The sequence below is a fragment of the Hyla sarda genome, chromosome 10, assembly GCF_029499605.1.
Source record: "Hyla sarda isolate aHylSar1 chromosome 10, aHylSar1.hap1, whole genome shotgun sequence".
Classification (NCBI taxonomy): domain Eukaryota; kingdom Metazoa; phylum Chordata; class Amphibia; order Anura; family Hylidae; genus Hyla; species Hyla sarda.
This window is the reverse complement of record NC_079198.1, coordinates 31,549,176-31,566,859: the sequence shown is the minus strand read 5'-3', so window position 1 is coordinate 31,566,859 and position 17,684 is coordinate 31,549,176. Positions and strand designations below refer to the sequence as shown.

General features: G+C 43.0%; 1 protein-coding gene across 4 annotated transcripts in view; it reads left to right on the top strand.

The window, feature by feature from the left end:
- The window catches only part of TTYH1 (tweety family member 1), a 175,387-nt gene extending 159,706 nt beyond the window's left edge, over nucleotides 1–15,681 (top strand). The window contains exons 11-14 of one of the 4 annotated variants that reach the window (XM_056542163.1): nucleotides 5,386–5,528; nucleotides 7,973–8,158; nucleotides 10,276–10,358; nucleotides 14,566–15,681. In XM_056542163.1, the coding sequence (XP_056398138.1) occupies nucleotides 5,386–5,528; nucleotides 7,973–8,158; nucleotides 10,276–10,358; nucleotides 14,566–14,576 (423 nt within the window). In that variant the 3' untranslated portion in view covers nucleotides 14,577–15,681. The remainder of the gene's footprint in view (nucleotides 1–5,385; nucleotides 5,529–7,972; nucleotides 8,159–10,275; nucleotides 10,359–14,565) is intronic. The other 3 variants (XM_056542162.1, XM_056542165.1, XM_056542164.1) reach the window with 3 other exon arrangements.
- Nucleotides 15,682–17,684: the final 2,003 nt, after the last annotated feature.

Genomic DNA, 17,684 nt, shown 5'->3' with positions numbered 1-17,684 from the left:
AATCTGAATTTTTCATGGACCGTTCAGTTTTGAAGTGGATTTAAAGGGCTTTCATATTAGAAAGACCCTATAAATGACCCCACTATAGAAACTGCACCCCTTAAAGTATTCAAAATGACATTCAGAAAGTTTGTTAACCCTTTAGGTGTTTCACAGGAATAGCGGCAAAGTGAAGGAGAAAATTCTAAATCTTCATTTTTTACACTCACATGTTCTTGTGGACCAAGTTTTTGAATTTTTACAAGGGGTAATAGGAGAAATGTGTAACCCAATTTCTCTCAAGTAAGGAAGTACCTCATATGTGGATGTAAAATGCTCTGTGGATGCACTAGAGGGCTTAAAAGGGAAGTAGCGACAATGGGATTTTGGAGAGTGAATTTTGCTGAAATGGTTATTGGGGGGCATGTCGCATTTAGGAAGCCCCTATACAATCTTGGAAACTACACCCTCAAGGAATGTAACAAGGGGTACAGTGAGCCTTAACACCCCACAGGTGTTTGATGACTTTTCGTTAAAGTCGGATGAATAAATGAAAAATCTTTTTAGTATATTTTAGGATAAAATGCCTCCCAAAATGTGTAACCCCATTTCTTCTGAGTATGGAAATACCCTATGTGTGAACGTGAAGTGCTCTATGGGCGAACTACAATGCTCAGAAGAGAAGGAGTGCCATTGAGCTTTTGGAGAGAGAATTTATTTGGAATGGAAGTTGGGGGCCATGTGCGTTTACAAAGCCCCCCCGTGGTGCCAGAACAGTGGACCCCCCCACATGTGACCCCATTTTAGAAACTACACCCCTCACAGAATTTAATAAGGGGTAGAGGGAGCATTTACACCCCACTGGCATTTGTCAGATCTTTGGAACAGTGGGCTGTGCAAATGAAAAATTACATATTTCATTTTCATGGAGCATTGTTTCAAAAATCTGTCAGACACCTGTGGGGCATAAATGCTCACTCTACCCCTTATTACATTACATGAGGGGTGTAGTTTCCAAAATGGGGTCACAAATGGGGGTGTCCATTGTTATGGCACTATGGGGGCTTCAATTTTCTTCAAATTTTATCTCCAAAAGCCCAATGGTGCTCACTCTCTTCTTAGCATTGTAATTCACTGGCAGAGCATTTTACATCCAGATATGGGGTATTCATATACTCAGAAGAAATGGGGTTTCCATTTTTTATTTCCTATTTTCCCGTGCGAAAATTTAATATTTAGGGTAACACCTGCATTTTTGTTGAAATTTTTTTTTTCCATCCAATTTTAGGAAATTCATCAAACACCTCTGGGGTGTTAAGGCTCACTGTACCCCTTGTTACATTCAGTGAGTGGTGTAGTTTGCAAAATAGGGTTACACGTGGTTATTTATTTTTTTGCGTTTATGTCAGAACCGCTGTAAAATCAGCCACCCCTGTGCAAATCACCAATTTAGGCCAGAAATGCTTGGAGTTGTTTTGCAACAGCTGGAGGCTCCGTTCTGGAAACACTGCCGTACGATACATTTTTTCATTTTTATTGGGGGGGGGGGACAGTGTAAGGGGGTGTATATGTAGTGTTTTACCCTTTATTATGTGTTAGTGTAGTGTTTTTAGGGTACATTCGCACTGGCGGGGGTTTACAGTGAGTTTCCCCCTAGGAGTTTGCGCTGCCGCAGCTCAAACTTAGAGCAGGAAACTCACTGTACCCTGTACAGTCAAATTGGGGGGGGGCAAACCTACAGCTGTTGCAAAACTACAACTCCCAGCATGCATTGACAGACCTGGGCATGCTTGGAGTTGTACTTTTTCAACAGCGCGAGGCACACTGGTTGGAAATCCTTCCGTTAGGTTCTGTTACCTAACTCAGTATTTTCCAACCAGTGTGCCTCCAGCTGTTGCAAAACTACAACTCCCAGCATGTACTGATGGCCGAAGGGCATTCTGGAAGATGTAGTTATGCAACAGCTGGAGGTACGCAACTACAATTCCCAGTATGCCCAGACAGCCATTTGCTGTTCATGCATGCTGGTAGTTGTGGTTTTGCAAGATTTAGAGGGCCACGGCTAAGAAACCACCGCACAGTGATCTCCAAACTGTCGCCCTCCAGATGTTGCAAAACTACAAACCCCAGCATGCCCAGACAGCAAACTTCTTTGTGGGCATGCTGGGCGTTGTAGTTTTGCAAGATCTAGAGGGCCACAGTTTAGAGACCACTGCACAGTAATCTCCAAACGGTAGCCCTCCAAATATTGCAAAACTACAAATCCCTGCATGCCCAAACAGCAAACAAATAGTGGTCTCAAAACTGTAGCCTTCCAGATGTTGCTAGGCAACAACTCATCGACTTCCGTAGTCTGCACCAGGGAGCCACATCTCATCGCCGCCACCGGTAAGTGACTGCCGGTCACAGCACAGATCCCCAGTTCTGCCCGGTCTACCGTGCGTGGGCAGAGCGAGGAAACCGAACTTTAACCCCCCCCCACCGCAAACAGCTGTCTGGGCATGCTGGGAGTTGAAGTTTTGCAAAACTGGAGGGCTACAGTTTAGAGACCACTGTATAGTGGTCTCCAAACTGTAGCCTTCCAGATGTTGCTAGGCAACAACTCACTGGCTTCTGTAGTCTGCACCAGGGAGCCGCACCTCATCGTCTCCTGCCGCCACCAGTAAGTGACTGCCGGTTACAGCACAGTTCTGCCCGGACTACCGTGGGTGGGCAGAGGGGGGAAACCGAAACTGAACTTTAACCTCCCCCTGCCGCCGATCTGCTATTGGTCGGCTTCTGACCGACCAATAGAAGGGATAGGAGGGGTGGCACCCTTGCCACCTCACTCCTGTCGCTTCAGGGGGATCGGGGATGTCTTGGACAGCCCCGATCCCCCTCATTTTCCATGTCACCAGAGACCCGTATGACCCGAAATTGATGCAGATCGCCGATCCCTACCTGTGAGCGGCGGGGACCGGAATTCCCATGGGCGTACAGCTACCCCCTGGGTCCTTAAGTACCATGGAGCCAGGGTATACCCATACACCCTATGTGCTTAAGTGGTTAAAGTGTACCTGTCGTTAACAAAAAACTTTTAATATAATGTAGATTATACCATTATATGTATATTTGTAATATACATTGGATTAAAAAATTTGTATAATTTTGTCCCTACAGCTATTGCCTGTGTGTCTCTGTAAGGAGACCAAATACAGAGAGAGTGGGTGGACAAGCAGGGCTCTGTGCAGTGAGGACAAGCAGGGCTCTGTACACTGAGGACAAGCAGGGTTCTGTACACTGAGGACAAGCAGGGCTCTGTACACTAAGGACAAGCAGGGCTCTGTACACTGATGACAAGCAGGGCTCTGTAAACTGAGGACAAGCAGGGCTCTGTACACTGAGGACAAGCAGGGCTCTGTACACTGAGGACAAGCAGGGCTCTGTACACTGACGACAAGCAGGGCTCTGTACACTGACGACAAGCAGGGCTCTGTACACTGAGGACAAGCAGGGCTCTGTACACTGAGGACAAGCAGGGCTCTGTACACTGAGGACAAGCAGGGCTGTGTACACTGTGGACAAGCAGGGCTCTGTACACTGAGGACAAGCAGGGCTCTGTACACTAAGGACAAGCAGGGCTCTGTACACTGAGGACAGGCAGGGCTCTGTACACTGAGGACAGGCAGGGCTCTGTACACTGACGACAAGCAGGGCTCTGTACACTGACGACAAGCAGGGCTCTGTACACAGAGGACAAGCAGGGCTATGTACACCGGGGACAAGCAGGGCTCTGTACACTGACGACAAGCAGGGCTCTGTACACAGAGGACAAGCAGGGCTCTGTGCAGTAAGGCTCTGTGACTCGCCCCTAGCTCATACATCAGGATGATTGACAAGCCAGGAACCTGCACAGAGCCCTGATTGTCCTGCCCTCGCTGTATTTGGTCTCCTCACAGAGACATACAGGGAATAGCTGCAAGGACAGCATTTTTTCACCCAAAAATATACACATTTTTTAATCAATACATATTACAAATATACATATAATAGTATTAGCTACATTATATCAAACATTTTTTTGTAAATGACAGGTACACTTTAGGCATACCTTGTCCATATACAACTCTCCCCCAACACCCAGGGAAATATGAATTGGACTGTTGGATTTTAACTGTCTGAGCATCTTGTTTTCTGAGAGGTTGGCCACTGACAGTGGAGTCTCTTTCCATTGGAAACAAATGCCTCCTGATGACAAGTAACCTATATTGAGCAGGTCTGAATTAAGGTTGGCGGGGGCCCTAATCCCATGTGACCTGTATTGTATTTACATGTGAAAAAGGTGGCACCACATGGCCCTCTCCACTGAAGACTATGGTGGTTGTGGAGCACCCCAGCCTCAATTCTATTAGACTTCATGAGAGAGAGAAACTTACATTTTCTGGTAACCACACTTTCTTAGCTGGATATGATTGCCAAATAGCCACCAGGAACACCCGCTCTTCGTGAAATGCAGGGTATCTGAAGTGAGTGATGCATACTCTTCCCTGACTGCATCAACAACATACTGGGTGAATCTGAAGGCTGTAAGACTCACGGCAGCAGGCAGGACACGCACGGAGTTAGTGGATCCGCTGTACCTGTGTGGCAGATGATGCGGGCCATGCCAGGGAGCGGAGTCTAAGGTGCTACCCCTGGCACGATTTGACCACACAGGTGGCTGAGGTGATGCGAGGCACAGGAGGGATTCGGCAAGATGTGGTCTGGATAGCAGGACGTCAGGGCTGGTGGCAGAGGTGCGTGGTCAGAAAACGTAGCAGGAGGTCAATTGGCAGGCGGCACTGGAGCAGAGTCAGAACATGGAGCAGAGGGCCTGGACACGGCAGAGCAAACACAGAATTAGCTTTCTCTATGGCACAAGGCTAACAAAGATCCGGCAGGGGTATGTGAGAGGTGCAGGTACTTATAACAAAAGGTGCAGGTGCAAGACATAATTACGGGCGGACTGGCCCTTTAAATCTTAGAGCTCTGGCGCGCCACAGCTTACACAAATAAATATGACTGTAATAGCAGTAATACCACACACAATCTATGGGCAGGGAAAACTGAGCCATGTTTCTTTTTATCCAGTACAACCCCTTTATGGAAATGTATGGAAGATTTATTGTATGTACATTGTATTTATGTATGTAACAATAATAATATTAATAATTATAATAAATATTATCTGTTTAAAGAATCAGAAGCACAAAACATGTGCGCGTATACTGTATGTGTGTGCGTATACTGTATGTGTGTGCGTATACTGTGTGTGTGCGTATACTGTATGTGTGTGTGCGTATACTGTATGTGTGTGTGCGTATACTACATGTGTGTGTGCGTATACTGTATGTGTGTTTGTGTTGAATTTCTGATTTTTCTTTTCAGGATTATGTGGATGCTCTCAAAGGACTATGTTATGACGGCATGGAAGGAATCCTATTTCTGTTACTATTCTCTTTTCTTTCGGCTCTCTCTTTTACTGCTGCTATATGCAGTCTTCCCCGTGCATGGAAACGGTTTCAGAACAGGTAGGTAGTGCCCAGGGACTTGCTTGACTTTCATGACATTCTTTATCTGTACACTGCCATTCTACTCGATTCATGGTTGGCGTGGTTAGCACTGCCCCGATTCATGGCGTGACTGACTACCATTACCCAGATATTCTTTATCTAATAAATGAAAGTGCATGCAGTCATCTCCCAGATTGCTTTATTAATGCAGACTGGGATTATTAGATTAAAGGATGAATGGCAATGTAGTTTTAAGCATATGTAGAGCATTATAGGACAAACCAAGGTCACACAGGAACCTTGGATTGTAATTTAGATTTTGGTATATGACTCATTAGTTATCTTCTTAGATAAAGCAATGTTAAAGTAATGCTAAATTATTGTACCCCTGGTGTTTAAAGGGGGCGTGTCCGCTCTCCTGACATGTCTGGTTATCAAATACCAGTAGTATAAGCTGTGGTATGCTCAATGAATTGACAATTCTAGGGCATCTTGTTGTGTTCTTGTTGTGTTGTGCCAACACCACTGTTAGTCTTAGAAATATATGATAGAAAAATGTACTAGATGTTACCATCCCTTTTGTTAGTAGTTAGTAGGATGTCACCATCCCTTTTGTTAGTAGTTAGTAGGATGTCACCATCCCTTTTGTTAGTAGTTAGTAGGATGTCACCATCCCTTTTGTTAATAGTTAGTAGGATGTCACCATCCCTTTTGTTAGTAGTTAGTAGGATGTCACCATCCCTTTTGTTAGTAGTTAGTAGGATGTCACCATCCCTTTTGTTAGTAGGATGTATGCCTACATAGTCTGGCACTGTCCAGTCTGTGTGCAGGGACACTTAAGATTGGTTTCATTGTATTCCAGTTTAGGTTCCCAAGAACTCTCACTTACCTGATAACTGGTCCATGTAGAAGGGGCCATAAGTACCTAACTGACCACTGGGACCACCATCAAAAACGAAAGCAGAAAATAGCCAAGCACAGCAAAAAGCTATCTTTGGCAGTCAAATTGTGAATAGAGCAGTGGTTGAGTATCCACACTGCCACTCCCACCAAGGGATTGGTGAGGTCCCAGCAGTCAGATGCTATCCATCTATCTGGGAGTCAGTTATAGGGACAACCCCATTGATGTCCACTGTATTTCGAATATTGTGGCACTAGCATTGTTTTTGTTTGCTTGTTTTGTTCCAAGAGCCTTAAGATCCATTACAATTCTAACAGAAATCCACCATTGTTTTTTGCGATTTTTTTATGACTCTCCCTGTGCAATATAAATAAAGGGCATTCCAACTCCCCCCCCCCCCCCCCCCCTCACATACACACATACATATGCAAGGCCAATATATAAACTAATTTTTCCATTCAGGGTCAATATACATATATAAACTCCCTCCACTTACATAAGAGGGCTGTTATGTGCAGACCTGATGATGGCGAGTCTTCCTGCCATGATCTCCTCTGGTGGGCAGTGTGCCCAGTGTGACCCAGGTTCTAGCAGATTTGTGTGCGCACATCGCTGAATCGCTGAGTGACAGTATGGTAATATGTCGGTCACAATGACAGTCACAGCCAGGCTTCCTCTGTGATTGTGCAAAGAGAAAAAAAAGGAACACAATAGCGCCCCTGGTGAAGTACGTTAGGCACAGGTAGGGAGATGCTGGTAATAACACTCACCCTGTGGTGTTGCGCTCAGAGCAACATCTGATATCGCATATATCATAGAATGGGATCCTGCAGCTTGATTCCCCCGATCCCAGGCAGCGTCTGGTCCGGTAATGGTATAGGCAGCAAAAGAAACAAAAACGGAACTTATTCCCAGCGCCAGATCCCTTGAGGTAGTCAGTTCATACAACACAGACGCTGACGCGTCAGCGTCTGTGTTGTATGAACTGACTACCTCAAGGGATCTGGCGCTTGGAATAAGTTCCGTTTTTGTTTCTTCTGCTGTCTGTGATTCTGCAGTCACTCTTGTGTCTGTAGAATACCAATAAAGTATATGTTGGGGATTCTGTGGGAAATATACCCTGTAAATTACATAGATGTAAAGATTTTGCAGGATATTTACTACAAAGACTGTCTGGGCATGCCGGGAGTTGTAGTTTTGCCACAGTTGGAGTCACCCTGGTTGGTCTAACCTGTGAATGAAGCAGGAAGCAGAGTCTGTGCCTCTCCTTTTCACTCATCCCCTTGGCCCCTCCCCTCTCTATAGACTTGTATGGGCAGTGTTACCTGATCTCAGTGCAACTTAAAACCTGTCTTTCATTCTGCTTAAGTCCAATTTCCCTTAGTCGCAATCAGCTGAGAAGGATATTTTTTCGATAGGATATACAGAGTTTGTTATATTTGGTTTTACTATTGATTTATGCAAATTTGTTTTAAATTATATTTTAACATCTATAAAAAAATTTCATTTTCATTTGGTTTGTAATATATAGTAATAAAAAACTATTTTTGCTTTGTTCCAGGGACCTGGATTATGATGATATGGACGAGGACGACCCTTTTAACCCCCAGGCACGTAGAGAGATGCTGCGCACGGCAGGCAGACCTCACCTGCCCAGTTTCTATAGTTACAGCAGTAGCTGCGGCAGCCACAACAGCCTGCGGGTCTCGGCCCCGCCTATTTCCAACGCCCCCGTCTCACAGTACATGTGAGTAGCCGCAGACACAGGCCGGCAGCCACATGGGGGCTTTTTTTTTTCCTGAAAAAAAAAAAAGCCATTATCATTTTTAAGCAAAATTAAAAATCTTCATATGTTATGCCTGCAGAGAGACCCGCAGTCTAACGCTGCTGTGCTCTGCACTGAATGTTAGCACAATAAGAAAATGACTGCGTATAACTAGAAGAATTAGGAAGAGTTGACTTGTATGATATTTCTATATTGAGACAGAAACACCCCTTCTCTCCCATAATAGTCAATCTGAAGTATTCTTTACCGAGGCTAAAGCTGACCATACACGCAAGACTGATGTAAACCAAACACACATCTCTCATCAACATCTTTCCTGACAACCCCTCATACACATGCACACTCAGTTTGGGCAAGCATGCATACATCCTCAATAGAAATAGGGGAGAAAGATGCTGCCAGTCTGCTGTGGTGGCAACTTAAAGGGGTATTCTTATCTGAAGACGTTATCCCTTATTCACAGGTTCGGTAGGGTCTGATCATTGGGGCCCCAATGATCATTAAATTGGGCACATAATTGTCGCCAGAATGAACACAGCCTGTGTTCTGTTCATTTTTCAAATATTTTCCGAACGATGAGCCGGCCACGCACATGCTGTGTTCATTCCAGGGACATTTTTTAATTCTTTGGATTGGTGGGGGTCCTGGCAGTCCACCCCCATAGATCAGATTTTTATAACTTCTTCAGATAGGAATAACCCGTACTCCGGTGGAATATTTTTATTTATTGTTTTAAATCAATTGGTGCCAGAAAGTTATACAAATTTGTAAATTACTTCTATTTAAAAATTTTCATCCTTCCAGTACTTATCAGCTGCTGTATGCTCCACAGGAAGTTGTATTTCTTTCTGGAGTTCTTTTCAGTCTGACCACAGTGCTCTCTGCTGACACCTCTGTCCATGTCAGGAACTAGGTTCGCTATAGGGATTTGCTCCTGCTCCGGACATTTCCTGACATGGACAGAGGTGTCAGCAGAGAGCACTGTGGTCAGACAGAAAATAAATCCAGAAAGAAATACAACTTCCTGTGGAGCATACAGCAGCTGATAAGTACTGGAAGGATGAAGATTTTTAAATAGAAGTAATTTACAAATTGGTTTAAAGGAGTATTCCGGTGAAAACCTTTTTTCTTTTAAATCAACTGGTGGCAGAAAGTTAAACATATTTGTAAATTACTTCTATTAAAAAATCTTAATCCTTCCTGTACTTATTAGCTGCTGAATACTACAGAGGAAATTATTTTCTTTTTGGAATGCTCTCTGATGACATCACGAGCACAATTCTCTCTGCTGATGTTATTATAATAATAATAACTCTTTATTTATTGTTGTCCTTAGTGGGATTTGAACCCAAGTCCCCAGCACTGCAAGGCAGCAGTGCTAACCACTGAGCCACCATGCTGCCCTTAGCATACATCTGCTCTGCACGGTTGCTAAAATGGACAGAAGATGTCAGCAGAGAGCACTGTGCTCGTGATGTCATCAGTGTTCCAAAAAGAAAGGAATTTCCTCTGTAGCATTTAGCAGCTAATAAGTACTGGAATGATTGAGATTTTTTAATAGAAGTAATTTACAAATATGTTTAACTTTCTGCCACCAGTTGATTTAAAAGAAAAAAGGTTTTCACCGGAGTACCCCTTTAACTTTCTGGCACCAGTTTTGGGCAGTTAAAAACCTCATTGTGTGATCTTTCTCTTCCCTGAAATCATCAGGCGAGATGAGGCCACCTTACACTTTAGATGGTTAGCTGGTCCTACAGAAATCAGCAGATTTTTCATGTGTATGGTCAGCATTATTTAAAGCCCCAATGCAAAATCTTTAACCCTTTCCCATCCCCATGTGTAATAGTAGTCCCCTTAGTCAATGGGTGTGATAGGTAACTTTGCATCATATATAGTTTTATGTATATTTTTGGGATTACAAGCTTTACATTATGCACATTGAAATGTAAAAAAGATACCCGAGCCCAGTATAGATATTAGATACAGCACGTCATTACATAGATGGAACATGCCCTCATTCATAAATGGATGTTTTTCCTGTTATGAGCTTTTGTGTCTCCCCTTTATTCTCCATCCAGGAATCAAAGCGGTTTGTTCAGTGGCAATCCTCGATATGAAAACGTCCCCTTGATTGACAGGCAGTCCCCGCCCCCTTCGGTAAGTAAGTATACTGCTAGTGTTTTTTTTTTTTTTTATTGCTTTCTAGATTATTAGAGCAGAAATGCGCCCTTTAAGAAACCATGAAAATATATTGGAGAACTCCACATAGTACCTTAAGATTCCTAATAATGTAATGGTTAAAATGGCTCCATAGCAGCAAAAGCATATTTTGTAGAAGTTATTTGTCATCGCTGAATTTCCTCAGGGGATGCACACCGCCCGGCACTTCTCAGCTGGAACATTGTTAATCTTCCGTTAGAATCCGTCGGAAGTTTAAACTGTGCAGCAGAATCCCCTTGAAATAAATGAGAGGCTGCTGCAAGCATATTTTGTGTGGAATATCTTTGTGGAATCTCCATAGTGTGAATAGGGCCTACTGGTTGTGACTCATTTTACACCTATTTACCAAACTTTTGCAGGTTGCAGTCTTAAGTCCAGAAACTGCACCATAACTGCACCATAGGTGACTAAAATGTACTGTTCTGATACAAAGGTCCAAATCCCCCACTGTATATTATCTGTATAACTCTGTATATAGTAAACCTCACCTAGTGAAGCATTTAGAATGATAGATTTAGAAGAGGGACAGATTGATTTACTAGCCTATAGGCCGGGTTCACACTACGGAATTTCGGTCAGAAATTCCAATATGGCAGAATCTTATTGCTGGCAATGGGATTCCACTGTATATTGCACATTACGGAATTTCAGCAGCTGACATTTCGCCACAGAAATTCCCCTGCCAAAAGAGGAAACTTGTTCATTTTTCAGGCAGAATCTGCTCCACAGACATTGCCGTCTATGGGGGCAGCAATGTCTGCACGGTCTTATCGTCGACTGATTCGGCACTAGAACCGCTTAGAAATGCACCGTCTCTATAGGCGGCAATGCATTTCCCAGTGGATTCCCATTGAAAAACAATGAGACTCTGCTGCAACTGAATTTTTGAGCTGAATTTTCCCGCCGGATTCCGCTTACAGATTTCCCGTGTGAATGTGGCCTAAGGCTAAGTTTCCACTTGTTTTTTTCTGGCAGTTTTTGGATATCTGCCACTGCAATTTTTGAGCCAAAGCCAGAGGTGTATTCAAAAGGAATAGGATATATATGGAAAGAAAAAACACAGAGATGGCGCCTTGATGGTGCCTTTACCTTTGCTAAAAAGAGCATTAGATAGGCAGAATCCCGATGCCGCTGGAGGTCTCCTCTGCTACTGGATCTTCTCCGCTGGCCGTGGATGTTCTGCAGGAGCAGGTTACTGCTGGTACCGTTAGCTGGTACCGTTAGCTGGTACCGTTAGCTCGAGACCTGAGGAAGAAAGGGATACCTTTTGAAACGTGTAGTCCGTACAAGATTGCTATCCCCCCCCCCCCCCTGTTTTTTGTTTTCTGTTACCTTTATCATAGCTAATAAATACCTATTGGATTTTAATTCTACAGTCTGCAGTTCTATTTCACCAGTACCAGTGAAGCTCTCCAGCACTGTCGGCATTTTTGGGGAAGCCTCCTGCCAGAGACACCCTGCACTCCTTCCATTCAAAAGGAATAGGACATATAAAGGACTTACACCCTCCCTTATGGATCCACTTCTGACTTTGGCTCAAAAACTGCAGTGGCAGTATTCCAAAAACTGCCAGAAAAAAATAAATAAAAAAAAAGTGGAAACTTAGCCTAAAGGAGTTGTTTCAAGATGACAACTGATCACCTGCCAACAGATAGGGGGTCTTTCTGCTGGAGCCATCATAAACATGGGGATCCTGAGTGCTTCCTTTTAAATGGAGTAAGAATGCACACTCCAAATGAGACTATGGGACTGCCAAAAGAAAAACCCTATTGCGGTGCTTGACTATCTTTGGCAGTCTCATAGACTTTGAATGACAAGTGTTAATACCCAACTACTACTCCATTCAAACAGGGGCACTCAGGACCATCATTCACATAATCGGTGAGTGTCTCAGAGTTTGGACCACCACTGATCAGACACTCATCACTTTCACGTAGATAGGTGATCAGTTGTCATCTTGGGAAAACAGCTTGAAGCTATTTTCGCGTTCATCCTAGTAGCTACTGATAGAGTTAAGCTTCACAGGTAGCTGGTCACGGAAACACCAATGTAACAATAGAAAATGGATATCTCTGCCGTAGTGAACAGGTTTCTCGTTTGGCAGTGATTTTAGGTATTTTCTTGTGTAACATTTTTTTTTCTGAGCCATCTTGTCGATAAAGCTTACAGAAATATTTGAGACATCTGTCCATTCATCTGGATAGATGACTGGACAGATGTCTCTTCATCGGGACTCACCTCTTCATCATGACCTGATGAAGAGAGGAGTCCCCCCCCCCCCCCATTGAAACACAATGTCCGTATATAAATTCACACATGTCTGTCAAATAAAAAATATTATTTTGTTACTGTATTTACTAGCACAGCCCCATTAATATAAAGTTTTGAGTCTGTGTCAGTGTGCCTCCAGCTGATGCAAAACTACAACTCCCAGCATGCCCGGACAGCCAACGGCTGTCCGGGCATGCTGGGAGTTGTAGTTTTGCAATAGCTGGAGGCACACTGGTTGGGAAACACTGCCTTACAGGGAACTATCTCCTATAAGTGGCGCTTGAAAGCCAGCTTCCTCCTTTGAGAGGGAGATTATTTACATCTCCTTTCCCAGGGAGCAATGTTTGTCCCATAAGATTAGCTGGAAGTCTCCACAAAGGGTTACTGTAGGTTTCTTTATACCTCTTAGGCTGCATTCACATCTCGTTTTTGCAATACAGTTCCCGAGACGTATGTCTCAAAACCGGACCGAACCGTATACAACCGTATATACCTCTGTACGGTTTTAAACCATATACGGTTTGAAACTGGATACGGTTTAATAAGTTTTTTGAAGAAAAAACGGATACGGTTTTATGTTTGTCCTTAATTAAATAAAGTTCTTCTTGTTCTATTTGTGGGAAGAACTTTCTGTGTGCACTGCGCATGTGAAAACTGCAAAACCATATTGTGCAAACCGGATGGAACCATACACACATACGGTTCTCTACGGTTCCCATTGACCACCATTTAAAAAAAAAAAAAAAAACTTATACAGGTTGTATCCGGTTTTTCACCCAGACATAAAACCGTAGTAGACTTTTTATGTTGGACACCTAGGGTTTTAAATAGAGCTTGGCTTTAAAAGGGTACTCTGCTGCTCCTGCCACCCCCACGATCTCCAGGCTAGCAGCGGCAGCATCAGGAACATGAAAGCCTGTAGCTTCCGCGTTTGTGATGTCACGCCACGCCCCTCCATTCATGTCAATGGGAGGGGGCATGATGGCTAGTACGTGAATGGAGGGGGCGTGGCAGTCGTCATTGCCAGTCATTGGACATGGAGCGGAGTTCGTTCCGGGCACCAAATGACGGGGTGCCACGCCGGAGATCGTGGGCGTCCCCAGCAGCAGGACCCCCACAATCTAACTTCTTATCCCCTATCCTTTGGATAGGGGATAAGATGTTTACAACGAAGTACCCCTTTAATGTTTATACTATAACACAGCAGAATATATGCTGTAGTGTTTATTTTATTCCATAAATCACCAGGTGAGTGCAGATTGTAAAGCGCTTCAGATGCAATCTAGCAGAGCAACATCAGGCAGCACATAATGAGCAGAACTGGCAACGTGACAGATGGGAGGGACATCGACAGTGTGTACCAGCAAGGTCAAATGGAGAACACCATGCAGAGGAGAGATGATGAACTGCGTGCAGACAATACTGGATGGGGAAACATAAAACACATTTCATGGGGACAAGAAGACAATACAACAATACTGCATGGAGATTCCCACAATGCATTTACATGAATGGATAGAATCGATTAGATGATAGATAGATAGATAGATAGATAGATAGATAGTTAGATAGATAGATAGATAGATAGATAGATAGATAGATATGAGATAATGTAGGAGAATTTTGACTGGAGTGCTGCTGAACATTATTTTGCTGTCAACCTGTGAAGCCTGAGATAAGCCTTGGAGATAAATAGATAGAGAGGCGACACATCAGAGATACAGTACACCATGTCCCTGTCATCTATAGATTGGGGTCTTGTTCCATGGGTCTCTATTACAGTGAACCTTTACTTATTATTTGTTTTTGAGACAACTGTGCAATCTAAAATCATTCTTTCTTTTCTCTTCTTTCTCGCTCGTCATGGAATCCACCAGTATTCTCCTAGCATGCGAACATCCTTCATCAGTGCAACCCAAGAAGAGAATGATACTTATTCCAGAACAGAAGTTGTGTCTTAGAAGATTCCTTTTGCTATCCTACCTTTTCCCTCCAAGCTATAAAGATGACTAACAGAGACGAACTATATAAAGACTGAGCCTTGGTGCTCTTTAACCTCTTTTGGCAAGGAGATTTGGGTGCTAAACCCCTTCATCTTTCCCTTCTTGGTATTAAAACCTTACCCTCTTGTGTTGCCGGGTAATTTTCTCTGAACTGTCCCCTCTGCCTTCAGTTTTATATATATTTTTTTTGTATTGGTTCATGTTCTTTTTACCCAGAAAGACTCGTTACATATTTCTTTTACCATGCATTGGACCTTGCAATGGACTTCCAAAGGGGGCACCATGGGGAGTCTGTACAGGAGGATTTTGAAGGACATGAAAAAAACCTTAGTGATGGAGATGTTCACTCCTGTAGGAGAAACTGCTGTCATCAAACAGAGAAAGCCACCTATCCAACACCGTACGAGTGGACGTAGAGACCAGTGATTTTGACACAGACGGGCACAAGGAATATATATAAATTGCTGAGTGCATGATGTGAGACTAAAGTGGACATAGAATGAATTGTAGAGTTAAGGACCAAGGACATTGCTGCTGACAAACTCTTTCCTCCACAGATGGATCTGTTTTTAATTAGAACATTTTAACACTAACTCATATTTTACACTGACTTGAAATAAAAGGGAAAAAACACTCTTTATTTTATAAAATAATTTTTTCATGATCTGTCTGTACTTGGGGTTCACATGCAACGTACGGGAAACATTGTCACCCTCTAGATCTTGGCAAGGAGGTTGCATAAGTAGAACTTAAATATTATGTAATATTCAACACAGAACAGGGGTTCCTGATGTTACTACCATAGGTGAACTCCTGAAAATAATTCCTCTCCCAGGGAACCCCTACCCCCATTCTCACTTAAAATAAACTAGGTGTAGGGGCAAGTAAAGCATTCTATAATCTATATAATGGATGTGATTTTTGAATGCCCCCCTTTCCCCAATAATACTGCCGTACCTACACTTCCTGCTGCTGTTTTCTGGAAAACCCCTGGCTTGGTTCTAGGGCAGTGTATCCCAAGCAGGTTGCTTCCATCTGTTGCAAAACTACCACTCCCAGCACGCCCAGACAGCCTATGGCTGTCCAGGCATACCGCGAGGGGTAGTTTTACAACAGGTGAAGGGACCCTGGTTAGGAACACTGGAATTGGCAATAAGAGTCTAATCAGTGGGGGTATGTGGAAGTTGTAGTTTTGCAACAGTTGGAGGCACCCTGGTATGGAAACATTGTTCTACGGACACCCAGTTAGGTAGCAGCAGAATCACCACAAGGTGAGTCCATCAGATTTGGCAGGAAGAAAAACGCTGTACTAGTCATTTCATCAAAACAAAATCCATGACGAAACAAAATCCATTATAAATCAATGGGGTGCATTGAGTGCCGTAGTAATCGGACATGTAACATATTCAACAATTTATTGTCGTCTCAATTACTGAAGAAAAACAACAACACAAGTGTGAACAAAGCTTTACTCAATGAGCTATATTCTCAAAAAATAAATTGCCCAAGATGGGGTAAAGAAGAACAACTTGTCCAATAAAAAGTCTAAAAAGTTTTGCTAATGTTCTTATGCTACTGGTGTTATCTTGATAAACCTGATGTTTTTACTGACTCCTAGGCTATGTTAACATGATGGAAATTCTGTGATTCTGCTCAAATTCCATTTTGCAAAGCTTGCTGCAGAATTTTTTTTAATTTTGTTGAGTTTGAGTGGAATTTAGACGGAATTACAGTGAGCTCCAAACACAGAATTCTTCTGGAATGTAAAGCCCCTTTGACTTCAGAATCTCCGTTGAACATAATATGCTTTGAAATTTGCTGACTTTTCAAAGGGAATTATTAGGACCAAGTAGGGTACCAATTAGTAGGCCAACCAGAATTATTAATAGAAAAATACCTCATACTAGCTAAACCAGAATTTCCTCCAAAAGAAAACATCACCAACCAGTAGACAGCTGTTTCAGGGTTCTTTCCCCTTATTAGGACCGAGTAGGGTACCAGTTAGTAGGCCAACCAGTTTCCTGGCACAAAACTGATAAGAGGCAAGGAACCCAAAACATTGGTCTACAGATGGGTGACTTTTTTGGGGAGATCAAACTCTGGTTTGGCAAGTATAAGGTTATTTTCTTTCTTCTGGGGAAAAGCAAAATTTTATATTTATTCTTTTACCATACAACACCCAGCAAGTTCAGTGTATGGGTTCCGTTAACCCATGTGAACATAGCCTTAGAATCTATACACTGATATTTCAATATGATTTTCTTCCCCTACTATAGGCGGGCCTATGTGCCCCTCTATTGTAGGGACCTGACTCTACCATCTCTGTATCCCTTACATTCCCAGCTTAGACCTTTTACATTATCCAGATACTTCTCACATGGGTTACATCCATAGTTTTCTGTTATTTCTTTACTGAAGAGATCAGTGCTATGGAGAATTATTTTTTAGGCAATGATACTTGAGAAAAAGTCTGCATTTTCAATGTCCTCCAGAACTATTAATAGAAAAATACCTCATACTAGTTAAACCAGAATTTCCTCCAAAAGGAAACATCCCCAACCAGTAGACAGCTGTTTCAGGGTTCTTTCCCCTTATTAGGACCGAGTAGGGTACCAGTTGGTAGGCCAACCAGTTTCCTGGCACAAAACTGATAAGAGGCAAGGAACCCAAAACATTGGTCTACAGATGGGTGACTTTTTGGGGAGATGAAACTCTGGTTTGGCAAGTATAAGGTTATTTTCTTTCTTCTGGGGAAAAGCAAAATTTTATATTTATTCTTTTACGATACAACGCCCAGCAAGTTCAGTGCATGGGTTCCGTTAATCATAAAAGGGCTCATGCATGGAATTTTCTGGGCATTGTATAATTGCCTCAGTAACTGTACCAACCTGCATGAGCTGTGTGTATACACATCGATCTTTATGGAACAGGCAGGAAACCAATGCTGGACTTATGTCTAAAAGTTTTTATTGGTCAGGGTCTGAGTGTTCAGA